The sequence below is a fragment of the Vidua macroura genome, chromosome 15 (assembly GCF_024509145.1).
Source record: "Vidua macroura isolate BioBank_ID:100142 chromosome 15, ASM2450914v1, whole genome shotgun sequence".
In the NCBI taxonomy this organism is placed as follows: Eukaryota; Metazoa; Chordata; class Aves; order Passeriformes; family Viduidae; genus Vidua; species Vidua macroura.
The window spans coordinates 8,131,292-8,155,651 of NC_071585.1; the positions used below are offsets into that span (position 1 = coordinate 8,131,292).

General features: G+C 39.6%; 1 protein-coding gene across 1 annotated transcript; it reads right to left on the reverse strand.

Annotated features, from left to right (window-relative positions):
- Nucleotides 1-1,317: 1,317 nt before the first annotated feature.
- Nucleotides 1,318-19,669, reverse strand: RAD50 (RAD50 double strand break repair protein). The gene is made up of 25 exons (XM_053991359.1): nt 19,388-19,669; nt 18,901-18,984; nt 18,514-18,665; nt 17,514-17,699; nt 17,163-17,367; nt 16,618-16,746; nt 16,233-16,398; nt 15,359-15,552; nt 14,607-14,813; nt 13,576-13,758; nt 13,215-13,372; nt 12,371-12,546; nt 12,034-12,271; nt 11,353-11,542; nt 10,370-10,496; nt 9,951-10,144; nt 9,532-9,642; nt 8,914-9,006; nt 8,714-8,827; nt 7,790-7,917; nt 6,775-6,999; nt 4,417-4,502; nt 3,858-4,000; nt 2,390-2,523; nt 1,318-2,066 (listed from the first exon to the last, which is right to left on the reverse strand). The coding sequence occupies exons 1-25, from the start codon at nt 19,514-19,516 to the stop codon at nt 1,880-1,882; spliced, it is 3,939 nt and encodes a 1,312-aa protein (XP_053847334.1). The 5' UTR covers nt 19,517-19,669; the 3' UTR covers nt 1,318-1,879.
- Between the last annotated feature and the right edge of the window lie 4,691 nt (nt 19,670-24,360).

Genomic DNA, 24,360 nt, shown 5'->3' on the forward strand with positions numbered 1-24,360 from the left:
TTGGAAAAAATGGCAGGACAGAATTTACAAAGGCTGGGGAGTGACTTCGGGTGACGGTGCAGAGCTGGGGTGTACATGTCATGCTAAAATAAACAGGTTGTACAGACAAATTTGAAAAGACAAAGCACTTTTTTTTTCTGTTGATAATATCTTTCAGAAAATTTCCCTTCAGGAAGTAGTACTAGAGTCAGTGAAGCTTCTTATTTAAAACTGCAAACATAATGCAAGTTAGTAGCATTTTCCTATCCCTGCTCTCCCCCCACCCTTGCCAATTGTGTGTTCATTGCTTTTTTGGGGAATTGGTGAAAGCATAATTGCTAGGAAGTCCCATTCATTTTCTCATCTTTGAGTGGTTTCCCGATGACTGGGGTCACCCCTGACACTGGTGACTTGCAGTTTCAGAAAACTTAGGTAGAAATAATCCTTAGCTGAAGATCTTGGTTTCTGCCATTACTCTCTATGGCACCCACTGCCATTGACCCTGGCCAGGCTGAGGCCTAAGAGCCTTTGCCATCGAGAAGAACCAGAGCTGGGGGATACTGGGCTCTGTCCTTTTCTGTGCAGACATCCAGACCCCTCAGCAGGTGGTGTGACAGCTGTGTGATGTCAAGGGAGGGGCTCAGCTGCACCATCCTCAGGGGCAAAGGCCCTGGTCCATCATGCTCAGCCAGCCCCAGGCCCAAGCCAGGCCTGCCTGCACCCCTCCCTGCCAACTTCTCCTTATCCCTGCAAAATAAAGGGGTTCCTGCACCCTTGAAGAGAAGGCAGACAATGTTCTTAGGCTCATTTAAGCATTTGCCAAAGAGAAATGATGTTACAGAAATTAACTTTCTTTAATAGTGATTTAATGATTTTTCCTCTGAAATTGTGCTTTGGTCATACACTGTTTGCCGAGGAGGGTCAGCCCATCACTGCTGATCACAAGGATTTAAAGAATTGCAAGTCCAGCTTCTGCTTGTGGACTCTTACCAAGAACTCAAGGTAGCCCCTGACTTGCTTACAAAGAAACAGGGATCCAGAAATTCCTTCCCTCAGGGCTTGCATGGCTTCGGAAGCACCAAGGCATGCTTTGTGCAACCTCAGGACTTGTGATAAAGCCCTTTGCATTTTGCAGCAGGCCACCCCCATGGCTTTCCTTGTCCCTCCCACTGAGAAGCAGGTTCCCTGGGGCTGCCAAGCTGGAGGGCCCCTAGATGCTGTCACACCAAGGAAAAGAGCTTCAGGAAGAGCTGGGAGCAGGGCAGGCAAAGCTCAGCATCCACACTAAATCTGAGACACTTAGGCTCCATTTTCCCATTTGCAGACACTGCCATGAAGAATCAGAACATGACATAACTTTATTCTGTCTTTGAACAGCCAGAGTTAGGTTAGCTTGTAGAGAAAGTAGTAAAAGTTCTCTTTGAAGCTTGTCAATTTTGGGTAGATTAGGGTGGTAGCAATGAACACACCTTCAACCAAAGTGACACCCAACAGTGCTGACCTTGCCAGAGATGGAGAGCAAGCTATATTCCCCGGGCAGAGCTGCAGCTATTTCAGAGAATCTGCAACTTGTGCAATTTGTCCCACACAACATGCAAAAAGAACATCACAACTTTATTTTCACTTTTAAAGCATAAAATACATCAAAATTTAACTGTGTGGCATTCATTTAAATTCTTTCAAATTATGGTGATTCCTAAGCCCAGGCACAGAAATATGTAGAAAGGTAAGAAGTTCAAAAGTCTCACAGTTTTAGACTCTGGCTAAAATCATTACAAAGCTTCAGTAGAATATGATAGGAAGGAACTACATTTCCAGACACCTACACTGAGCTCTATCAAGTCAGGCACTGTATAATCTATCAGGTTAGGCTGTCTATAATACGTAATTACTTGGCATTCTAATGAACATAGGAGCCTAGGGAGCTGACACTGCATTTCATGATCTCAGAGCACTGGTCAATGTTCTTCTTTATCCTGTAGAATGTTTCCACATACTCAGAACGGCCCAGAAGTTCAACAAAATCTTCATCGTGAGTAATCACCAGCAGCTGAAAGTTGCGTTGGTGTAAGCGGCTCTTTATTATCCTACAAAGAGATATTATTGAGTGTGCATTTACCTAAATCCCATGCTAGCATCAGAGAACTTGCCAACACATAGCACAAAAGTATTTCATTATTGATAATGAATGATATGAACCATTGAGTAATCTAATGCTGATTACCCACTCTTTTTAACCACGTAAAAAAACCCCTCAAATTATATAAGAAATACCTTTTTCTTTTCCAGATAGAGAGGGAATCTAAAATTACTTACAACAAAGACATGCCAGCTTAAAATATAATTCACTACTGTGAAATGGGCATTGAAAAATACCCACTGTAAGGCACCACAAGGAGAGCTCACTTACTCTACCAGAGCATGTGCCAGGGACTCGATGTTTTCTCGGTCAAGGTTGGTTGTAGGCTCATCCAGGGCCAGAATGCCACAGTTGATACAGAATGTTTCTGCTAGAGCAAGGCGAATGATGAGAGAAGCAAGCACCTGAGGGAAAGGAAAAAACACGAAAATCTCAAGCTTCGAACTGTTTAAAGAGGATATACACGTGACAACCTGTTTTTAATGCCATTACAAACCATGACTGAGGTTTACAGAACAATGTGCTGACAGTTCACTAAATTACAGTAGCTAACTAATTACTGAAAAACTACATTAAAATTGTAGTTTGAATTCAAAGGTTGACTCTACAAAGAAGCATTCAAAATTCAGAAGACACTGGAAGTAAGGATTCTGATCTGAGGTGAAGCCACTACGACACTGCCATTTGCATTACCCCTACACTCTGCTTGAGCCCACCCCACTGCAGCAGGTGGAAATTTATCTGCATATTACTGAGTTACTGAACTCCTAACTTCTTACTATAATGGAAAACAGTAGGATTTACCACCTTCTATGTTAGTTTTGCATCAACATGCATAATCATATTTACAAGATCTCCCAAACTACTAAAAACTACAGAACACTCAATGGAAACTGTGCTGCCAAAAATATTTTCCAATTATCACGACTGCTGGCATCACATTTCATCATCAAAGAAGAATTCTCAGAATTTCAGCTAAGAAACTTGTTCAAGTTTCACTCTCATTTACATAGGACTCTAACGCAACATCCTAAACTACTCTAGGAGAGGACACATTTAATAGAACAGACAGGTGGAAACAACCTTCAACATGTGTGGGTGTGGTTAACTGTGATGAACTCTGACCAGAGGTATTGTCACAGCTGGTGTGTCATCAGGCCACTTGGCCAGTGTGTGTTATTGAAGATGACTGGACAGCCCACAGAGCTGCAAGCTGACAGCACAGGAGGAAATACGATACCTGGAAGTATGGCTAGGTGTGATATTGGTGACATGAACTGAAAGGCTGTAGTCAGCAGCAGGTGAAAGCAGCACAATTTGGAGGAAGAGAGGTCCTATCAACTCAGAAGTAGATGCAGTTGCAAAAAGACAACCAAGGGCTCAGAAAGAAAAAAAAAACAGGGAGCAAATCAACAGATCTGAAGCTGAGGTAACCTCAGTGGTAACCAGGAAGAGACAAAATGGGAGGACTTGAACCTGAGGACAGAGGAAGTCAAACCCTTCACTCTTGCAGGGCATCAGCCTAGTGCCCATCTGAAACAAAGGATTTTGGCAGCCCAAAGCAGGGTTCAGATGTTGAGTCATATTGTGCAACACCCAGAGAGAGTGAAGGGAAATTGTACACAATAATACATTAGAGCTGGAGCTGCCTGTTCTATGGTCACTTGACTCCTCTGCCTTCATGTGAGTCAGTTTTCAGAATCCCTGTTGTCGTGTACTGAAGATAAAGAGCCATTACCTTTTGCCCAGCACTGCATCTTCCTCGCATATCCAGTGCTGTATCTCCCTTCACCATTACTACCCTGTAATTGTAATTTCTTCTTTTGTCAGTGGCTGAGACATTCTCATCTGCATCAGAGCGAATTTCTATATATTCAATATCTGAAAATGGGAAGGAGAGAGTTTGTACATTATCAAAAATCTTGAAAAACATCATAGGATTAATGGGAGATGAGAGGTATAATATGTAGTAACAATAAAAATTCCATTCAGAACCCCCACTGGTAGATCCATCTTGGAATTTAACTTTTCCAAAATGGAAGGAATGAACTCATGCACTGTCCTCTGACAAAGAAACCTAACCTTTGGAAAACGCAGAAAAGTGAAAATTAACTCTTATTTATCCTGCATGTTACTATATAATGTGCAATAAAAAGATTATAGTGGTGAAGAACAGATACAGACTTTAGAACGGAACCAGCTATTTCCCATCTTGCAAACAAACACTTCCTTATGCAGTGCCCAATATCATCAAATGGATACATATGGGTAAAACTTAAAAAAATATTATTACATACCTTGTCCTCTGTAAATGCTTCGCCACAGGTCGCGAATTATTTTGTTAATTTCTTCCATTTTCATGCTATGAAATGTCATTATTGCTCTTAAAAACAAAAAATGTAAGCTGTTAGAGATGCAACCATGGACTGCTATGGACTGCTAGGGGCTTTAAGGCAAGTGGCAGCTCCCTTTCCATTTCCTTACTACTTTTACTAAAAATTGAGAAAATATTAGTTTATTTTGGACAGAGAAGTCTAAAGAATAACAATGTCATTGCATAAATAATTCTATGCTCACAAGCAGCTCAGTTCTAAGAAGTAGCAAAGTAAAGACAACAAATATATTTGCAGTCACTCAATGGAGAATGACTTTACCTGACTTTTTAAGAGATTTATGATTTATATGTGAGGCTTATTTTTGGCTTGACACCAAGAAGATGAATTTGATGTTAAGCTTTCTAGAACAGGAGTGTTATTCTGGCACAGTCTGCCAATAGGGCAAACAGCAGGAAAGGAGAACCTGAAGTCTCCTCAGAGCAGAGAATAAATGCTCACTCACTTTATGGCAATGGCTTCTTTCAAAAAATGTGGTGGAAATAAAATATCCTTTTGAAATGGACTTTTACATATGCTTTTTCTACCTTGGCTCTCCCACCTGATCTGGGGAATACTGAGGTATCAACTCTAATAGGTTTAGATAAGTAAAATGAAGCGCTTTCAACTATTTACTTAGTTCCAAGAATGCATTCCTCATCAATATTTATCATAAATCTCTAAATAGAGTCAATAAAGATCATCTGATAGCATGGAACACCCAAAATGCTGGTTTTCCCAGCTACAGATACAGCTTTGGCCATCAGAGTTAGCATTTTGCCTTGCTGATTTTTCAGATGATTACCGCTAAGTGATGCTTATCTATTTTTCTTGAAATTACAAGACTGTTTTCCTGTTTAGCCTTAAATAGAAACAATAGATGATTTGATATCATACAAAAAAATTCTAAAAAGGAAATTCTTGGAGTGCATTTCCATTACAACTGAAAGGGAAGACTTATACATGCTCTGAATAACTTAGATATTCACATAATCAATTTTGGATTAGCTTACATTCTAATATTAGTTTACTTTATTTAATGTTATTATCAAATCAGCTTAGAACAGAGTTCCTCTAGAATGTCCTTTCAACTTGGAAAGTTCTCATTTATTTTGTTTCTCTTCTTGACCATTACGCTCTATCTTCAACCACCTAATTAATCTTTTGTGCTCCTTCTTCCAGCACTAGTAAACCATTTTAAAGAGAAGGCCAAAATTCCATACTTTTTCCAAGACATGGGTGTATTGAGAATTCCTACAGTGGCTAAAATATTTCTCTTTCTTTCTCTTTTTTCATTCCTAATATTTATCTTTCTGCCACTGAGCACCAGTTTTCTATTTCCTGAAATATATCCACTGATTCCAAAATCCTCTCCCACTGTCCATCAAGCTGTTCACTGCTATTCTGTCATTATAACCAAACAAACAGGGTTTTTAGGGAGCCACATGTTTTATTTTGTATATGGTTACCGATTTCGAGATGCCCTTTTTGCCCAGTCAGTCTGGGACTAGCAAACAGAGTTCCAGAGGAAACAGAAACAAGAACAAACTTGCTACACTTTCCATCAAACGCCAGACATGTTTCTTATGATCTTACTTTCTTTAATATAAACACAAAACCACCCACACTGGAAAAAGGCAAAAAAAAACTTCTACATTGTAATATTCTTTAAAACACAATTATTGACTTGAGAAAATGCCATGGGAAACAAGAAATCTACCTGGCATATGTTATTCATGTTAAGATATGACCAGAAGATGCTAAAATCTATTGCTATAGAAATGAAGGTAGAAGGGCTCAGGTTAAAAATTAAGGATTCAAACATCAATCTCACTCTTCCTTATCTCTCTCCTACTGCTGTACTGCAAATATAAGTCCTAACATGTATGATCAAAACTCCAAATAAGTCTTTCAGAGAATTGGGAATACAAAGATCAGACTTATCTACTAAATTCCAATTATTACCATCAAAGCATTTAATATATCTACATTGTAGACATTAACTTACAAATTTCCTACATCATACCAATCCTGTGCAGTTTCTAGTATAGTTTCATTAATTTACTTAGGAAGTTATTTATACCTTATGTTTTCTTAATATTTAAATGCCAGAATATATGAAGAGAAATTATGTATCTCAAGGAATCACATCAATTTCCTCTAAGACACCCTGGAAGCCTGAAATTGAAAGCTGCTTTTGCATCAAGGTTATCAATAATAATAAAGATCAATATCAATAAAGATGAAGACATTTAAGAATCACCCTCATTTGACAATGCTTACTTATCAAGAGCCTTGTAATAAAGGTCCAGATCTTTGTTCACCAGCTCTGTTGTTCTCATGACAATCATCATGTCCCTGTATTTTTCTTCTGCATCTTTGAACTGTGGCTCTCTGAGCTCCTTTCTGAAGCGAACAATCTCCTCCTCAAACCCACGCTGGCGCCCAAGAGCAACGTGATGGTTCCTTTTCAGAGATTCTATTTTCTCCTCCAAATGTTTCTGCTCACTGTCAAACCATAATTGATACACATGTATCTGTATTTAGTGTTTCAAATTTTTAATCAGGCTTCTAATTTTAAGTTTATGTTGGAAAACAGCTCATTGTATCATATCTATAAAGTCTGTAACAGTTAAAATTATAGTACTAATGCTACTGAAATGAAGACACTATTGAAATAAAAATAGTTCTATGTTTGTTAAGAACATATTCTAATCACTATTCTGAATGGGAGAAGCAAGTTGTCAAGTTCAAATGCTAAAGTGCTATATGTAGAAGCAAAAAAGATTAATTTTGTAGATGGATACTGAGCAAAATAAGATGAATTATTGGGTAAGCTCTAGCATGCTAAATAAATATTTCACATGCAAGAACCAGCAAAGGGGTAATTACTTTTCAAAAGTGTTTATTATCTAAGCAGTTAGATAAACTACTGAAGTAAACATAAAATTTGCTGCTGGGAACTAAGTGAGCAGACTGAAAATAAAAACTAAATACTCTCATCCAGAAGCATGAATGATTTAAATGTGGGTTTCTCAGTAAACATCATGAAAAGGCTTGGACTGGAACAGGTATGAGCAGATACCTCTATTTCTAGCCAGAAGCACTGTATGATTTCACAGAGTCATTTACACTGTTGTCATAGGGATATGAACCAAACACAGGTGTGAAGAAGGAAGTGGTCAGCATGAATGGGGTGAAAAGAGGACCAGGACACACTAAAACACAGTGACTACTACATCCACATGTTCAATGAATTCTTGTGCAAAGCACACCATTCCTTTTTGAAGGTGCTTACTTTTTCATCTGGGGGACTTTCATTTCTCCCATCTCCTTCATAAGCTGTTTTATATTGTCTTCAACTTCTTTTAGCTCTTCATTCCGCTTCCTCAAAGTGAGATTATCCTCCAGCCACCTTTCCTGAATCTAGCTCCAAAGAAAGCAAGAAACTGTATAATGTTTCAGCATGGTGGTTATCAATTACAATGTATCGGTTCTGCACAACTCTGAAACATGCTGCAAGGATAAAATAATCGAAAACAACAAAAATTATCACAGTGAGAACTTACCTTGTCCTAGAAATAGAGTAAAATGGAAATCAGCAGTATTATTTCATCTCTCAAACTGGAATAACACTTCGTAGTGTTTACTGTCATAAGTGAACACAAGAGTGATTCTTTTTGAGAATATGAATCCATGTTTCAACCAGGGATTTCAGGACAAGTAGTTTTAACCAAGGATAGATTTAACCAAGTCCCCTATTGCAGTTCTACAACAGTAGACAGTAACTGAAAGGGCAGAACGGGGAAAGACATATTTCCTATAAGGAATGTAAACAGTATTTGAAACATATACATAAGAATTTAAAGTACACGATAAATCTGGAATAGCAAGCAACTTTTGGTACCTGCAGTTTGTACTTTACTTATAAAGGCAGGTATCCTCCACATAGAGATACCCTGAAAATGCTGACTACTATCCCACCAGACTTAACTCTTAGAAATACCATCAGATGATAGTCAGAGATAAATGTTTTTTAAATTTCCACATACAAATCTCAAGACTATTTTCAGCCTAATGCATGTATAGCAACTACCCTGACTAACAACTGATCAAATAAATCAAGAGGAAGCTAATTTCACACCACTACAGACCTAGGCAGACAAACCAGAACTAGGAATTACTTAAACTATGCCAAGTATACTTTAAACAATATATCCACCTTTTGAGTGTCTATATCTTGTCGGGTCATTTCCATCTCTTTACTTATCTTTTCCTTCTGTTTCTCACAGGCAGCCAAATGAGTATTTACTTCATCAAGTTCAGACTCCTTTTGCTAAAGAAAGATTAAGAAAATGGCATAAGATTTAAAAACAAAAGTACTTTTGATGCTAACTTTGTATTGACTGGTTTTTAGATTACCTTTTTATAGTCGTCTTTTCCTTGTTGAATATAGTTTTCAATTTCTTTCACGTACTTGTTTATATCTTTAACTTTCTCATTTATGCTGTTCATCTGCAGAGAAAAGATATCAATTAAATATGGTCTTATGTCCAAGAACAGATATGCTCTGTATCAAAGATACTGGATAACACTACCACCAAAGTCCAATTCCTTATTGTAACTCCCTTTACTCTTCAGCTTCTTCAATCCCAGTACTTCTTACAGGCATGAAAATGTTTCCCAAAACGAATGAGGGCCACTTAACCTGGGAAGAACCAGTGTGTGTCTTGGCAAGGATGGCTGAAGGTCATCTCTGCTGTTCCCTTGGGTCTATTTAGGAAGGGCTTTTGAATGCCATCAGCCAATAAATATTGCCAAATGTCCCAAGAAGTCTTTTTTCAAGACTGCCAAAGGTGAATTTGAATTACAATTGAGTTCATGTCCTGACTGACATGTTCCTTTTCTTCCCTAAAAGTTCCATCAATCTAAAGCACCTCCTGGTGCCATTGATGTTTCTTAAAAGCAAACTGAGTACCACAGCTTCCACCCACTAAAAAACAGTATCCTATCTCACAGCTATGCCAAGAGCAAACAAACCTTCTCTTGTGTTTCTTTATTACTTGCAGTCCTTTTATTCACTAGATCCTCCTTCTCCTGCTGCAATTTGTCTAACTTGGCATCCAAAGGAAGTACCTGTTCTTCTGCTTCCTGAAAAGTAGTTGGAAAAAGTTGTTTTTATTTTTGCATTCTGGCAAAGATCAATAATTTTTCAAGCAGTAAAAAAAGCAATGTGGTTACTTATTTCTTTTTTGTGTGTACTAAAAAAAGGAAATATGAAAATATGTATTTAAAAAGTTCTGAAAATTCCCAAAGATACACAATTGCAGCACAGTATAAACATTTAAAAATCCATCCCTTTGTCTAGGACTAGAGACAATATTAAGTATGACAAGATTATTATTTTTTATTTCAAGGCCAGCAAAGCTAAGGGTTAGACAACTGAGAGTATTTCTCACCTTGATCTCTCTGCACAAGGACTGAACCTCAGTTGTTAACTCCACAGTCTGCTCCTCCAGCTGCCGCCGCCGCTGCATGCTGCTGACAATCTGCAGCTTCTCTGCCTTGAGGTCATTAACTGCACTCTTCAGCTGCTGAATCTGGCTTTGCTGGTCCTGCTTGTGTTTCTGATTTAACTCAATTTTACTAGTAACTGCAGATGAAAACAAACAGAGTCAATCTGTTATTAAAACCATTATTGTAATCCTTACAAAATTTATCTCTAGATTAAGCTGGTATGACTCCAAAAACTAGTAAAACGAACTAGGAGAATACAGTTATTTGAGAACATAAAATAAATAAACCAAAATTTTAATGGCAAGAATTTTGGAACATTACTTTTAGTATAAAAATGAAGTAACAGGTTTGTAGCACTTACCTGTATCCCACAGGTGTTTCTTCTCTTGTTTCTCTTGGCTTACTTGAAGCACAGTTCTACTTAAATTGACTCCTAGCAGCTTAGCCTCCTGCTGAGCAATTTTCCGTTCAACATCCCTGATATCAGTCTGAAAGTATGAGGAAAAGTACATTACTACTGTAGTAGTCTTTAACAATGTATTTTTTCACCTTTGGCACATAAGAACAAGCTCAGGGCTTGGGCACTCAAGAACTTCCTATTTACCTGCTCCTGTAGAGCAATGTCACATCATTAGCAGTAGGATTATGTCAGCTGCTAGGAACTGGAATTCCTAACTGTGGATGGAATCAGCCAATAAGGATGCACAGGCCTTTAACATCCCCAGCCCACTTCAGGACAGTCCTATGTGCAATCTGTCCCTGCAACACTGGAATTGCTGGAGCCTCAGGAGATGCTGACATCACCCTGTGAAATGCTCTCAGTCCTCTGCCTGGCCCCAGGTTCCCTAATTGCTCCTCTGAAGGTTCTCAGTCAAGCAAAGATTTTGTGTTGGTAATACAGGCATGAAGACTGCTCAAAACAGTCTCCTATGCCAGGATAATAAAAAGTGCAGGATTTCTCTTTCCCTTTACCATATATTCAGATGGCACAGAACCAGGAAACACACGTGAGATGCTGGGAATACAGCGACCTATAATGACTATGAGGACTGAAAACACTTAGGTGTACTTGTGGTTGTGCTCAGTTCTGGATTACACCTCTTTTTTCAGTTCACATAGCACAGAATTGAATAAGAACTCAAGGGACTCTGTGGTGCTCAAAAAAAAAAAAAAAAAACAAACCTTGTAAATTGAAGTTTTATTAGTACAAGATTACCTATGTTATACTGTCTTTGGAAGTATTTTAAAATAAGGACCTCAAAGTTCTGTCATATTAGTAAATAATTATATATTTAAATGCAAGGGAGTATCATTTTATGTACTAAAAAAGTTACCAAAGCATACCTGATACCTTTCCATCAGAGTTATATCCTGTAAACGTGCTTTGGCACCTTCTTCCTCAGACAAAGCTGTCTGGAGGAGTGATTCCTGTTCTTCTATCTCACCCTTCAGGCCTGTTAAATCTCTGTTTGCATTCTGGATCTTGTTCCTCAGGTCTGGAATTTCCTTATCTTGGAGTTCAACTACAGTTCGCCTTAAATAAAATATAAATCCCTAAAATTTCCTTGGTCAGAAACAGCAGCATAAATTGAAGACATTCAAGATCACAAAATCTGTGATATGATTTAGTAGTGGAAGACTAAATTTAGCTAAAATAGTATCCCCTTAATCTTGCCCACATTTAACTAACCTTATGTTACATATCCAGCTAAGGTAATACATCCCTCATTTTAGGTGAGATTATACAAACAAGCAAACAAAATCTCTTTTGGTTTTTAACTTCACTACCGCACGTGCTCAGGAGAAGGTACAAAGCACTAAACAAGAGTGCCCTCTTGTGAAGGAAAGCTCTACCCTCGTATGTTCTCAAATTCTCTCAAAATATTTATCCCAACAATGACATTTTGAAATTAATTAACCAGCCCTAGAATAAAGCCTCCTTGATGTCTGCATAGTTTTTTATGACCAAACCCACACATTTGAAAGAAAACAGCCTGCAGCAATATGGTTTCCTAAGCACTTTACCGCAGCGGTTTAAGACTCATCATTTCATCACGTTTTTTCTCTTTTCTTTTAAGCTCAGACTCTGTTGACTTCAGCTTGTCTGGGGCAAGCCGCAGTTTAGACTGCAGATCACTAATGACATCCTGCAGTTCAGCCTCTGTCTGAAAAACTCTTTGGCAAACTGGACAACAAGACTGGCTCTCCTCTGTCAGCTGGGTAATGAACTGTGAATAAACTGCAGTGGCTCCAGCAAGCACAGCTGGGTGAAAAACAAACAGAAGACTTATGTTGGATAAACGGTGCATAATCAGTTAAATTAGTATTTCAGGGAAAAAAGTAAAGCTATACATGAATTTACCTCGCTGTTTGGAACTTTTTTCAATTTCATCTTGAAGTTTGTTCAGGTCACTGTCAAAATCTTGACTTCCACAAACATCAAAAAGTTTTGCTTCATGACTGGACAACTGGGCTTCTTTTTTTTTTAGCTCATTACTGGCATAAGTTTTATCATATTCTACTGATGCCAGTCGCTTGCTGAAATATTAATGCAAAAACACTTTTATGACCTAAACACAAAGATTTAGACTGAGCAAAACCAAAAACCATTGAAAGGTGATCTGAAATTGGAATTATAGAACTATTCATCAGTTCTTCTTTATTGATTTTTCACGTGATCTATAGCATGAACTTTTTATTCATCCACGTACAGCATAAGTATTTAATTTTAAATCCCTTTTGTTTTCTAGATGATTACTGATGAGAAACTTCCTACTCTAACTAATTATTTTATATAATCAAATGAAACCAAGAACAGGTAATCACACATGAATTTGTGATATAGTCACTAAACACTCTTGTGACTTATCAAAAAATCAGAAAACCAGCAATTTCCAGCCCCAGGCACATTCATTCAGCTATAATTACTACAAACAACTAAGGATGTTCCAGATCACTATTTTGCTATCTGCTTTTAGTGCTGCCTTTGACACACTACAAATGTTGTGATTTTATTAACTAGCACAAACTGTATCAGCTCTGTATCACAGGAACTCTGCAGGATGTTTTCTCTGATTTTGCAGATACCTAAATAAACACTAATGAATTAAAGTAAAAAGTATTTTGGACATATGAAACTTTCCAACACTTAAATTCGTAATTACATAAAAACTTATGGAGAAATAATCTCTTTAATTAATACCTACTTCAGATTTGCAAGAGTATCCCTTGTCTGATTAATCTTTTTATTTTTACCATGAAGCCAGTCTTCAAGTTGTTTTTTATTGGGAAAGTATCCCAGCAGTGATGTTAGTTCCTCAGAATGTCTTGACTTGACTTTTCTAATCTGATCTTCTTTCTCTGCCTGGGGAAATGAAGCATTTTAAATGAAATTTTCCTATCCTCAGGTTTATAACTGTCAATGCATTTATTAAGCTAATAGCTTCTATGAAATCAGACAGAAGCTCTATAACTGGTTGTTGATAAACACCTGAAAAATACGCAAATGTTGGAGCAACTGTATCAATTTCATGTCCGTCTCTTATGAGATATTGATAAAAACATTACTTTGTCTTTCTTCAGCATCTCCATTTGGGTAATTGTTGTGGTGTGTAGATTCAACTGCTCCATCTCTTGATCCAACCTCCTAAGAGCTTTGTCCAGGTTTATTTTCTCATTTTGCAGAGTCTGTACCTCCTGTTCCAGTGCTTCTACATTGCTGTTCCTCTCAGCCTTCTCCAGTTCATGTTCCTACACAAAAAATAAAAGCCCAGAAGACACAAATAATTACAAAACTCAATAAAGTTCCAGCTAAAGGAAACAGAAGAAACCTATTCAGCTGCCTGGCAGCAGCATCAGGAGCTGTTACAGGAATGACACAAGATTTGTAAAAACAAATGCAAAAGGACCAAGGCTGTGACTGGTATGGGGCAAGAAAAGCCCCAGACAGACACTGCATGCAGTCTTGGAATGCAGCACTGCCCAACTTGCTCATGCTTTTACCAGAAGCTCACTCATACTTAGTTTGATTAGTCTGTATTTTAGCATCTACTGTATATTAAATTTGGAATTACCCTAGTGAGGAGGCTAGAAAAAACACTGTCAAGCAGAATTCATATACTGCTAACAAACATAAAGTATTTGGCTACAAAGGCATAACCAGCTGTTCAGCTGGAACATAAAATGCTTTAAATTTACTTCATCAGATAAAACACTTATAACAACTAGTCCATCTCACAGGCAAGTTATCTCCAAAAATGAAGGTATTATGGAACTTTCAATTCAAAGTTTCTGGCCCAATAATTTGAGAGTAACCAATCTCTTAATTGCCAGCTGTGCTATGACCCTGTTTACAACTCACCAAGCAGAAGCAGCACATTCTATGTGGGGACTGTACAAAAACAAGGTAGTGAACAGACTCTGCCCCAAAGGGTGCACTGTCTGAACAGACAAGCATACAGGGTATTAAAAGGGCAAAAACACATCTGAAAGAGTAAACATCAAGGGGGAGGTTATGGGTTTTGGTATATTTTTTTATCATAAAGTCACAAGTTTTTACTTCAAGGTTCTATAATTTCTTCAGTTACACACTAACTTACCATCTTGCCAATCTCCTCATCCAACTCACTAATCCTGTCTGAAAACCCCTCCAACTGCTGCAATTCACATTTGACATTCTTCAGCTCTGCTTGTTTCTTATTTTGAATATCTGATTTCAGGTCAATGGTTCTTTCTAATCCAGTTTTCTTGTCTCTTATTTCATCTATCTGTTTTTGTTTCATTGTTTCTTTCTGTGCAAATTCTCTCTGAAAGAAGATCAGCAATAATATATTCATTATTTTTTCACAGGAAAATATATTAAAATACTTTTTCACACTAGTGTGCCAATATTCACCACAGTAAAACACTGAATTACTGAGAAAATTACAACTTGTCCAAAATTATCTGCTGAAATGTTTTTGATAGGAACATGCAGATGCATCATCATACCAGTAGCATCCTGTTGGTAGCAACTCCATTTTGAACATGACTTCAACAAAAAGTTTTTTATTTTTAAACCAGGTGCCCACTGTAATTCTTTCTCAGGTTTTTGAGCTTATCAGTGATCCACCTGCATGAGGACTGCTAGAAGAACCTCTCTGATGAACTGCCTGTTCAATAGCCCTGGTGACCAGTCCTAATTCAAAACTAATTTCCATGGAAAGATGACACATAACCAAGAATTCAAGAAAAAAAAACCAGCTTTGGTTTCCCCCTCACCAACACTCTCCCAGCACCATAAAGACCCACATGGACCAATAAAACACTAATGGCCCATATAAATTACACTACTTAAAAAACATATTCTTACCATCATACGATTTGCAGCTTCTGTATCTCTGTCCTGCCTGTCCTTCACCAACCTGCTAAAACTGGCAATGTGCCTTTCAGTGAAAGGTGCTCGCTCAAACCCATCTAATTCCAGCTGTGCTGCCAGAGACTGAATTAGGGAATCCCTGGTCACAATGTGCTCCTGGTGACGATCTGCCTGCAGTTGAAGACGACCTCCACAAAAAGAAAAAGTGACATAAATGTTCAAAAACTGAGGCAGAAGACACACTTAGGATTCAAAACCAGTTTAAAGCCTTTGAAATCTTTAAGTATTTTTCAACAAGACAAAGAGCTATGGAATAAAAAGCTATAGGTAGGGATTGCTATTTCAGGTAACTAATTTTTATGAATTAAATAAATCAATAATTCAAAAGTAAGCCCCTAAAATCATTAAAAATATTATTCTGATAAAAAAACAAAGCCCAAATGTATTTTATATAAGCATGTATTCTGTGTCTCAACTACGACAGCTTTGCTGAAATTCCCATAATGCATCAAAAAAGGATACACAATTGAAAGAACATTAACTTCAAGCCCTCTGACTTGTCCCCAGTCCCCACATGAGACATGGAGAATGCTAGGCATTCAGCTTTCATGCTTTTTCTCCTTTATATGACAAAATGTACTATGTGTTGTAATTATAGCTCAGAAAAAATGCACGTTAGAAACTCCAGGAGAAAAACACCTAAATTTCTCCACCAGCAAGACTCTCCTACCCCACTGTGCAGGTGAACCTGAACTAACACACATTTTAGAAGTTTTGTCCGGTTCAGATCACTTCAATTATCAGTAGTTCCATTTCAGATTTAATTACATTAGAAAACATACAAGACTATAAATGAAGTCTAAAATACCTCGTTCAATAAGCAGCTCTGATTTCTCACTGTTAAATCTCTGGCACTCTTTAGTGGCTCTATCTAAATCACGCTTACAGTCCAACAATCTCTTTTCCTTCTCTTTCACGATTCTCTGGTGGTTCTGGTATCTATCCCTTAGTTGTTCATCTGTTCCTTGAAAAACCTGCACACCACATACAAATTTCTAAGTCAATTATTGATGTTTTAAAAATATATAGTTTTTAGCACAACAGAATTAAAGAAATAAGAGTTTAAACACCTCACATGCAGAATTTCTAAAATAAGACATACAGAGGGAAAATCTTCAGCAAGCAAAACTGGAAAACTGTTTCTCTTAGACTTATAAAGTAAAATAATCTAAGTTTTTTGTCATAAAGGCAACCTTTTCCATCTTCTGTTGCAGATCTTGATTATCTTTTTCCATCTGCCGCTTCCTGCTCTCGAGGGCCTTCACTTCATTGTCCAACCTCATTACTTTTGTGAGATTCTGTTCAACTACTGCCAGAGAGCTCTGCAAAAGAATGTGGTAAGTAAAATATCTCATCAGTTTATGAACCCCATAATCAATTATTTTAAGTGCAAAACCTCCAGTTTCATTCAATATGTTTTTAAAATAGGGAACGTTAAGTTTTAGTTTGGTTTTTGATTTAGTTATAGCTTAAAATGGTTTTAGTTGCCAGCTAAATTTGAGAGAGATTTTAAACTGACAAAAACCCAATACTGCTACAAGAATTCTATTCTTAACTCTTCAATGACTGTTTACAGATTAGAGCAACATCTGCCAGGTGAGTTGAGGTATGCTTGATTCTGCTGCAGGGCTAAGGATTAGATACAAAAGTGCAAGACCTTTAACCAAGAAATTAATCCACCTTTCACTTCTTTTATTGTTTTGTATTAAAGTATTAACATAATCCTCATGGAAATTACCTTTAGAGGCTCAAGCTGGTTCTCAATTGATATTACATTCTCCTTAGAAGCAGCCAGTTGAGCTTCTCTGTTGCTGAGATGATCCTGGATTTCCTGTGCTTTCTCTTTATTCTGTTTCAGATATTTCAGTTCTGTCTGACACTCTTTTACTTTCAAGCTTTGTTTCAGTCGTACCTGACGCAGAGCTTCGAGTGCTTTGATATACCTTTAAAAAAAACCAAAATTTCAGCTGCTTTGACAATACAGCAATACTGATGTATGAAGCAGTGCCTTAGACATTTTTATTAACATTTATGTTATGAGAAGACACTTTTTACTTAGTTTTTATTAAATTACAGTAAAGGGAAAAACCTTGTTGCTGAAAAGATCTCATCAAATTTTTGTTTCAGAGCCTTCCCTTCACTTAAGGGCCAGTTGGATTCTTCTTGGTGACAGAAAATGACATTGTTAAGCACAGATTTGGAAACACCAAGGGCGCTGATCATCTCCCGATCTATTTCAGCACACTTGGAACTCAGACTGACCTTCTCACCATGCCTGTGGAGACAAAGAAAATCCCCAAAGAAGTTACTGGCACGTTCTTCAAAAAGTGAACTGCATTTTAACAGTATAACCTAATTTTAACATCCCCATTCAAAAATTTAACAAGTAACAATTTTTAAGCACAAAACGACAATGCTCAACAAAGGCATTTAACACTGCCAATTTTTGAAGTCAGACTGTTTCACATATTAGAACTCTGAGGAACCACCAGAGGGGGCAGGACAGCTCTTGAGTTAAAGGAATATACTTAAACAGTGGAGATGGGAGTTAAACGTGGGCCAAAAACGATGTGAAACTGAAAATGGTACTAAAGGAAGTAAAGCCTACATACTCCACACAACGATACTTTTAAGCTGTATCCTACAGTCACAGAATCATGGAATGATTTGGGTTGGAAACATCTGTATCACTCATCTCATTCCCTCTGCCATGAGCAGGGACGCTACTCACAGAACCATGTTGCTCCAAGCCCCATCCACTCTGGCCTTGAACATTTCCAGAAATGGGGCAGCCACGGCTTCTCTGGGCAACCTCTGCCATTGCCTCACCATCCTTATTACCAGTAAAGTTTTCAAATAAATGCAAGTCAACAGATATAAGTATTTCTTAACACCATGGCTATCAGATGTGGGATTTTTTCAACCACCTAACAGATAAAGTAATGAAACCACACATCTTTATAATCTAAAAGCACTAGTAGCTATGTCAAGGAATATATTATGTTATTTTCTCTTATCTGATGCATAAAAATATACCAAGTCCAAACCTATCTTCATGCCAAAGTAAGAAGAAACACTTGACAACTTACTTTGTTCTAGTAATGACAGATTCCAGTGTTTTAAATTCTGGAGTCTTGCCTTTCTGGGTACAGACCATGGAGCGCTGGACAGCCATGACCTCCCCATTGACATCACGGAACTGCAACCGAATCTGCGCTCTAACGTCGGTTTCATTGGCAACCTTTGGTAGAAGCAAAAAAAAAAAACAGAATGAGGGGACTTCTTCTCAAGGTCCAGAGGAATATGTGCCTCTCCAGCTGTGGAGCATGTTCTAATCACCCCCAGCTCTCTGCTCTTCCTCATTTCAGCTCAAGGCTGGCTATGACTTGAGCATCCCTGTTTTATTCACAACCTGAGTGCAGTGGAGTATTTTAGTTAGGCATAAACACACATTGCACCTAGTCATTATGACTTACCTTTGGATCATGAACAAATGTTTTTCCTTTGGTGCCAGGAGGAAAATCACCAGTGGATATATATTTAAGACATTCAATGATAGTCTAAGAAAACAGAATGAAGTATATAGTTATAAAGACAAATTTAGAGTAACCAAGATGGACTACAGGCAAATCCACAGTAACAGCCCAAACACTTACAAATGATTTAGAGAAATAAAGAGAGAGAAATAACATTTTAATTTTTGAGTACCATAAAAATATGATACTTTGCAAAAGCAATTTTAATTAGGATCTGGATCAATTTCCTATGAAAAATATCAACTAGCGCTCTGCAAATTCCAGGCATGAAAGCAGATTTCTAGTAACACTAAACAACACACCATTTATAGCAAACAGCATGACTTTTACAATATTATTAAATAGCTTTCTGTAGGAATTATTATTCACATGTTATGGCCTTCCAGACCTATTTACAGCTCAAATCCAAACATAAAGCGAGGCTTACCGTTTTTCCTGCACCATTTGGTCCCACCAAAATAGTTAATGGATTAAAGAAAGTGATAATTTGTTTGTCTTTATCTTCTACCCCGAAACTCCTCACTCCAAGGATACTCATTTTTTCAATCCTCGACATTTCTGCTGAACAACTTCTTTTCCAAAGTCAAAGGTGAAAACACTGTAAATCCTGTAAAACAGAGCTTTGTGAAAAATCCAGTAGGTAGAAATCACAATAGACTGCTGAAAGCTGGCTAAACACCTATACAAACAAGGAAAGCCTACATACTCCACGCAATGATACTTCAAACTGTACCCTACAATCACGGAATCATGGAATGACTGGATCACGGATCATATATGATGAATATATTTAAAAACACAGCTAAGGTTCTTCAGTTACTGTTCAAGGTACAAAACATATGAAGGCAAAACCTTATTTCTTTCAAACTGAGAAATCAATCAACTCCAAGCTAAGCTCCATACTACGTATCATGAAATCAAACACAATAGCCCCAAATAACCTTTTATTCCACTTCCCAAACACTATGCAGGTGCCTTCAGAATGCCCCAAACACAAGAGAAGCCCCGGTATTTTTTCCCCTTTGACAAGCCACTGTTGTACTGCAACAGCCAACACCGGACAAGCTTTGCCAATGCCTGTTTCTCACAGGCATATCCAGCACCAGATCCAGCACCTTGTTCCAGTTCGTGCTGCGAAGAGGACCCGAGCCCTCCCTGGCCGTGGGGCGGGCACAGACCATTGGGGTGCCAGGGGTGGGAGCTGCCCCGGGCACTGGAGAGGTCTGGGGGAGGCAACTCCGCCTGCAAGGCCCGTCCCGACCCGCGGCAAACACGCCTGTGTGCTCTGTGTGTGGTGGCGTACTCCGGGGGTGTTCACGAGGCCGACAGCTCGGGCTCGGCCCTCCCGCGGCTCCTCCGGGGGTGCCCGGCGGGGCTCGGCCCGGGAAAGGGCATTTCCTGCCGAGGCAGAGGTGGCAGCGGGGCTTTCCCGCCCGGAGCTCCGCGCCGCGCCGGGGGCGGACGTTTTCCAGGGAGACATCCCTTCCCCCACCCGCCGCCGGACTGCAGCGGAGTGCAGCGCAACCCAGCCTAGCCCAGCCTAGCCCAGCCCAGCCCAGCCCAGCCCAGCCCAGCCTAGCCTAGCCCAGCCTAGCCCAGCCCAGCCCAGCCCAGCCCAGCCCAGCCCAGCCCAGCCCAGCCCACCGCGGCACCGCGCCCCCGGCCCGGCCGCCCCTCTCCCCCATGCCCGCGGTCACCTCCGCCCGCCGCCGCCGCCGGCCCGCGCCCCGGCAGCCCCCGCGCCCGCCCCGCCCCGGCCCCGCCATGGCGGCCCCGCCCGCCGCGCTCGCACCGCCCCCGGGCCGCCTGGGCGCCGTGAGGGCACTGCCGGGGCTGCGGTGGCTTCTGAGGGCTAGGAAAGGAGCGATGGAGTTTTGAGGCGGTATCGTGGTTTAAACCCAGCTGGAAATCACAGAATCACAGAATAAGCTGAGTTGGAAGGGACCCACAAGGGTTACCGAGTCCAGCTCCTGGCCCTCCGCGGCACCATTCCTAAGAGCCCCATCATCTGCCTCGAGCCTTGTCCAAACGGCTCCTCAGCACTGTCGGGCTGGTGCTGTGACCACTGCCCTGGGGAGCCTGTTCAGTGCCCAGCCACCCTCTGGGTGAAGAGCCTTTTGCTGATACCCAACATAAACCTCCCCTGACACAGCTTCAGGCCGTTCTCTCATGACCTGTCACTGTTCACCACAGAGAAGAGATCGGTACCTGCCGCTGTACCCTGCTCCAAGATGTACCCTCAGTCTCGTCCAGGATGAACAGACCAAGTACCCCCAGCTGCTCCTCGTATGGCTTCTTCTCCAGACCCTTCCCCATCCTCATTGCCCTCCCTTGGACACTCCCTATAGCTTTAGTGTCTGTCTTATATTGTGGAGATGAGGCACCACACAGCCACTGGCTCTTCCCCCCCAGCTGAGGTGGAATGGGGAGAAGAATCAACTCTAAAACTTGTAGGTTGACATAAGAGCAGTTTAATAATAGAAAACAAAGCAAAATGCAATAATAATGGTAAATAATAAAATGAAAATAAATAGGGGAAAAAACCCAAATAACTGATGCCAAATAAAGTTGCTCACCACCTGCTGACCAATGCCAGCCTCTTTCCAGGTAACTCCCCCAGTTTATCCACTGGGCAAAATGTTCCATGGTGTGGAATATCACTTTGGCCAGTTTGGGTCACCTGTCCTGGCTGTGCTCCTTCGCTGTTTCTTTTCTGTACCTCTTCCCTGGCAGACCACGAGAAACCAAAAAAAAATCCTTAACTTAGGATACAACAACTTAGAAAAAACCAAAACATCAACATACTATCAACATTATTCTTATTCTGAATCCAAAACATAACACTGTACCATATACTGAGAAGAAATTAGCTCCACCTAAGCTGAAACCTAGACAGGCAGTTTTTGGGACTGCAGGAAAGTTTGAGATGATCAGGGGTAGGAAAAGGAATCACTCCCTTTGGCTGGTCATGTTCATTTCTCTCAAGGGCCAAGAGAGCTCCTTGCCCCCTTGTACCAGTCTTCTTACACATCTTCTTCCTCTTTGCTCCCTATACCCTATTCATCATCCAGTTAGGAAAAAAGTCCAAGCCAGAGGACTGTCCCTTCCTCCTGCTTCTCTGGAGCTTTGTTATGAGGACCAGGAGTCCCTGCAGATCAACACATAGGGTCAGGCTTCATGTGCCAAGTGCACCCTTACCTTGACCCACCTGGCCAGCTGGGAGCCATCTCAGGTTCACTGTATGAGCTGACAGCATTAGGAATCGAATTTATCTATATTTTCAGCCAACTCCAAAACTGATTAATAACTTGGCAGCATATTTTAGTGCATGCTGTATTTTCGCAGTGAAGGGAAACAACACAAGTAGTTCTTGTGTCAGATCAGGTTCATGGTTAGAGGTAACAGAGGCAAACTTTGGAAAACAGCCCTTTGTGCTCAATCTCAGCATCATCTGTAATTAAAATGAGTAACAGAGATGATAAGTGAAGTAAGCCTGGACCTTATCAGAAGCTGGTAGCCAGCAAGTGGTTTTGTGGCCAACAATTCAGGCTTTCACTGCAGTTGTATTCTGGTGATAATCCTACCTTTTATGAGTCTAAAAATGGTTCACAAAACATAAGCTATGGCCACTTCAGATTTTGAGACAAGAAGAAATTAGTGTCCATATTGGCCGAACAGCCATGTAAAAATATTGCCAAAGTTCACACCCATCTTTGAGAAGCCAGTACAGCTCCTCTGGAGAGGAGACACCAGATTATACTCCATTTGTGTGTTGCCTCCTGCCCTGTAGCTGCCTCGCTATGACTCAGTTGTCAGCAGCACAATACTTTTTCTATGGCAATATTTTTCCATGTTGCCTTTAGATGATGCATGCATCATACCCTGATTCTGTAGCCAGTCGCTCATCCGGAATATTCTGTGAAAGTTCGTGATTAGGAGACAGTTTTTGGCACTGTTCCTGGTAGAGTTTTCTTTTCACACACACTATCTTCCCACCAATATGAAATCTGATAGTGTGTGTGTATATGCTGCTGTGGGATGGCTTAGTGGGAATTATTTCTTCGTTTGTGATTGTTCTCCTTTGACCAGCACAGTTATCCGTTTTTCAGAGTCTATAAATCTATGAATATGTGTGTGAACATGAAAGGCTGAGAACCAGAAGGGACAACCTCTTTCCTGCAACGTTCATTATCATGTCATCCCTCCTAGAAATCTGTCAATCTGTTTGGAACTTACGTAGAAGAACAAAAGCGGTTACACACTTTTATCTCTCCAGTCTAAACTACTATAAGAGCATCCAAATGCTGATTTCTGCAGAGGAGTGTAAGTGTATCTTTTATTATTTCTACATGCTCTTCTAAGAGCCCAACATTTTCATCTGGGGACCTCTTGTGTTTCTTTGGCTGTGGCATGACAACAGAATGTTTCATAAGTTTAGTGTTAAAAGCTTTATCTGAAGCTTTTTCAGTTAGGATCAAAAGATCATTTCAAGATGGCTTTTTAAACTGATAATTATGCTTTTCTTGCGGAATTTTAAAGAATTTAAAAAACACTATTTAAAAAGTTAGTTAAGTAGTATTTTCAACAAAACTTAAACAGATCTGCTCATGAAATTATGTGTTGAGAAACTGAGAATTCAGTGTGCACAAGGTCTTTTCTCTTTCTGGGCTCTCAAGCTATGGAAAACCAGATGACTCTTCTCACATAGTTGAATGATTTGTCCAATTTTGCTGGAAAATTGTAACCTTTTAATGAGTGAGTGTTACCCTCTCATAAGCCCTTGCCAGTCATCTGAAAGTAGGTTTCAGCCATTTTTAAGCACTTTGGTTTTTTTCAGTAGATAGTTTTTCCACTTACGTTAAGGGACAAGGTTTTCACCTGATGCCAGGACAGCTAATTCCAGCCATTAATACTTGCCATGCTTTCACTGCTGGACTGTCAATTAAATCCATGCCTTTCCCAGCCATGTGTTCTATGCTGAATTTCCCCAAACAGTGAGGATGAGGGAGGAAGGGTAAAGAATCCAAACTGGTTAAGTAGCATTAGGGTCTGTGTATGTCTAAGAAGTTACTGGTATTTTTTACTCGGTTCATCTTAGAAAATCCCACTGAACAAAGGATGGCATATTGCTGAGTGAGATGTAAAAACTAGATAGCTTTTCAGATCTCCATCTCTCTGATTATGTGATGCAAAAGTAAGAATAAAACCACATAAAAATCTATGTTACAGAAGGAATGCTCCTATTTCCTGTGATGAGTTTTTGATATCATGTAATAAAATGACATCTCTTATCCACAGAGGTATTTTCCCCTTACTTGATGTCAGAAGGAAGGAAACCCCCAACCGGTCCCCACTGAGGCATCCCACAGTACCTATGATAACTCACACGATCGTTCTTGT

Coding starts and splice junctions, on each gene's coding strand:
- RAD50 (XM_053991359.1), bottom strand. CDS start 19,516: ATGTCGAGGATTGAAAAAATGAGTATCCTTGGAGTGAGGAGTTTCGGG. Junction 12,272..12,370: donor AAAAAGTTCCAAACAGCGAG/GTAAATTCATGT, acceptor TTTTTCACCCAG/CTGTGCTTGCTGGAGCCACT. Junction 9,007..9,531: donor ATAAAGAAACACAAGAGAAG/GTTTGTTTGCTC, acceptor TTTTCTCTGCAG/ATGAACAGCATAAATGAGAA.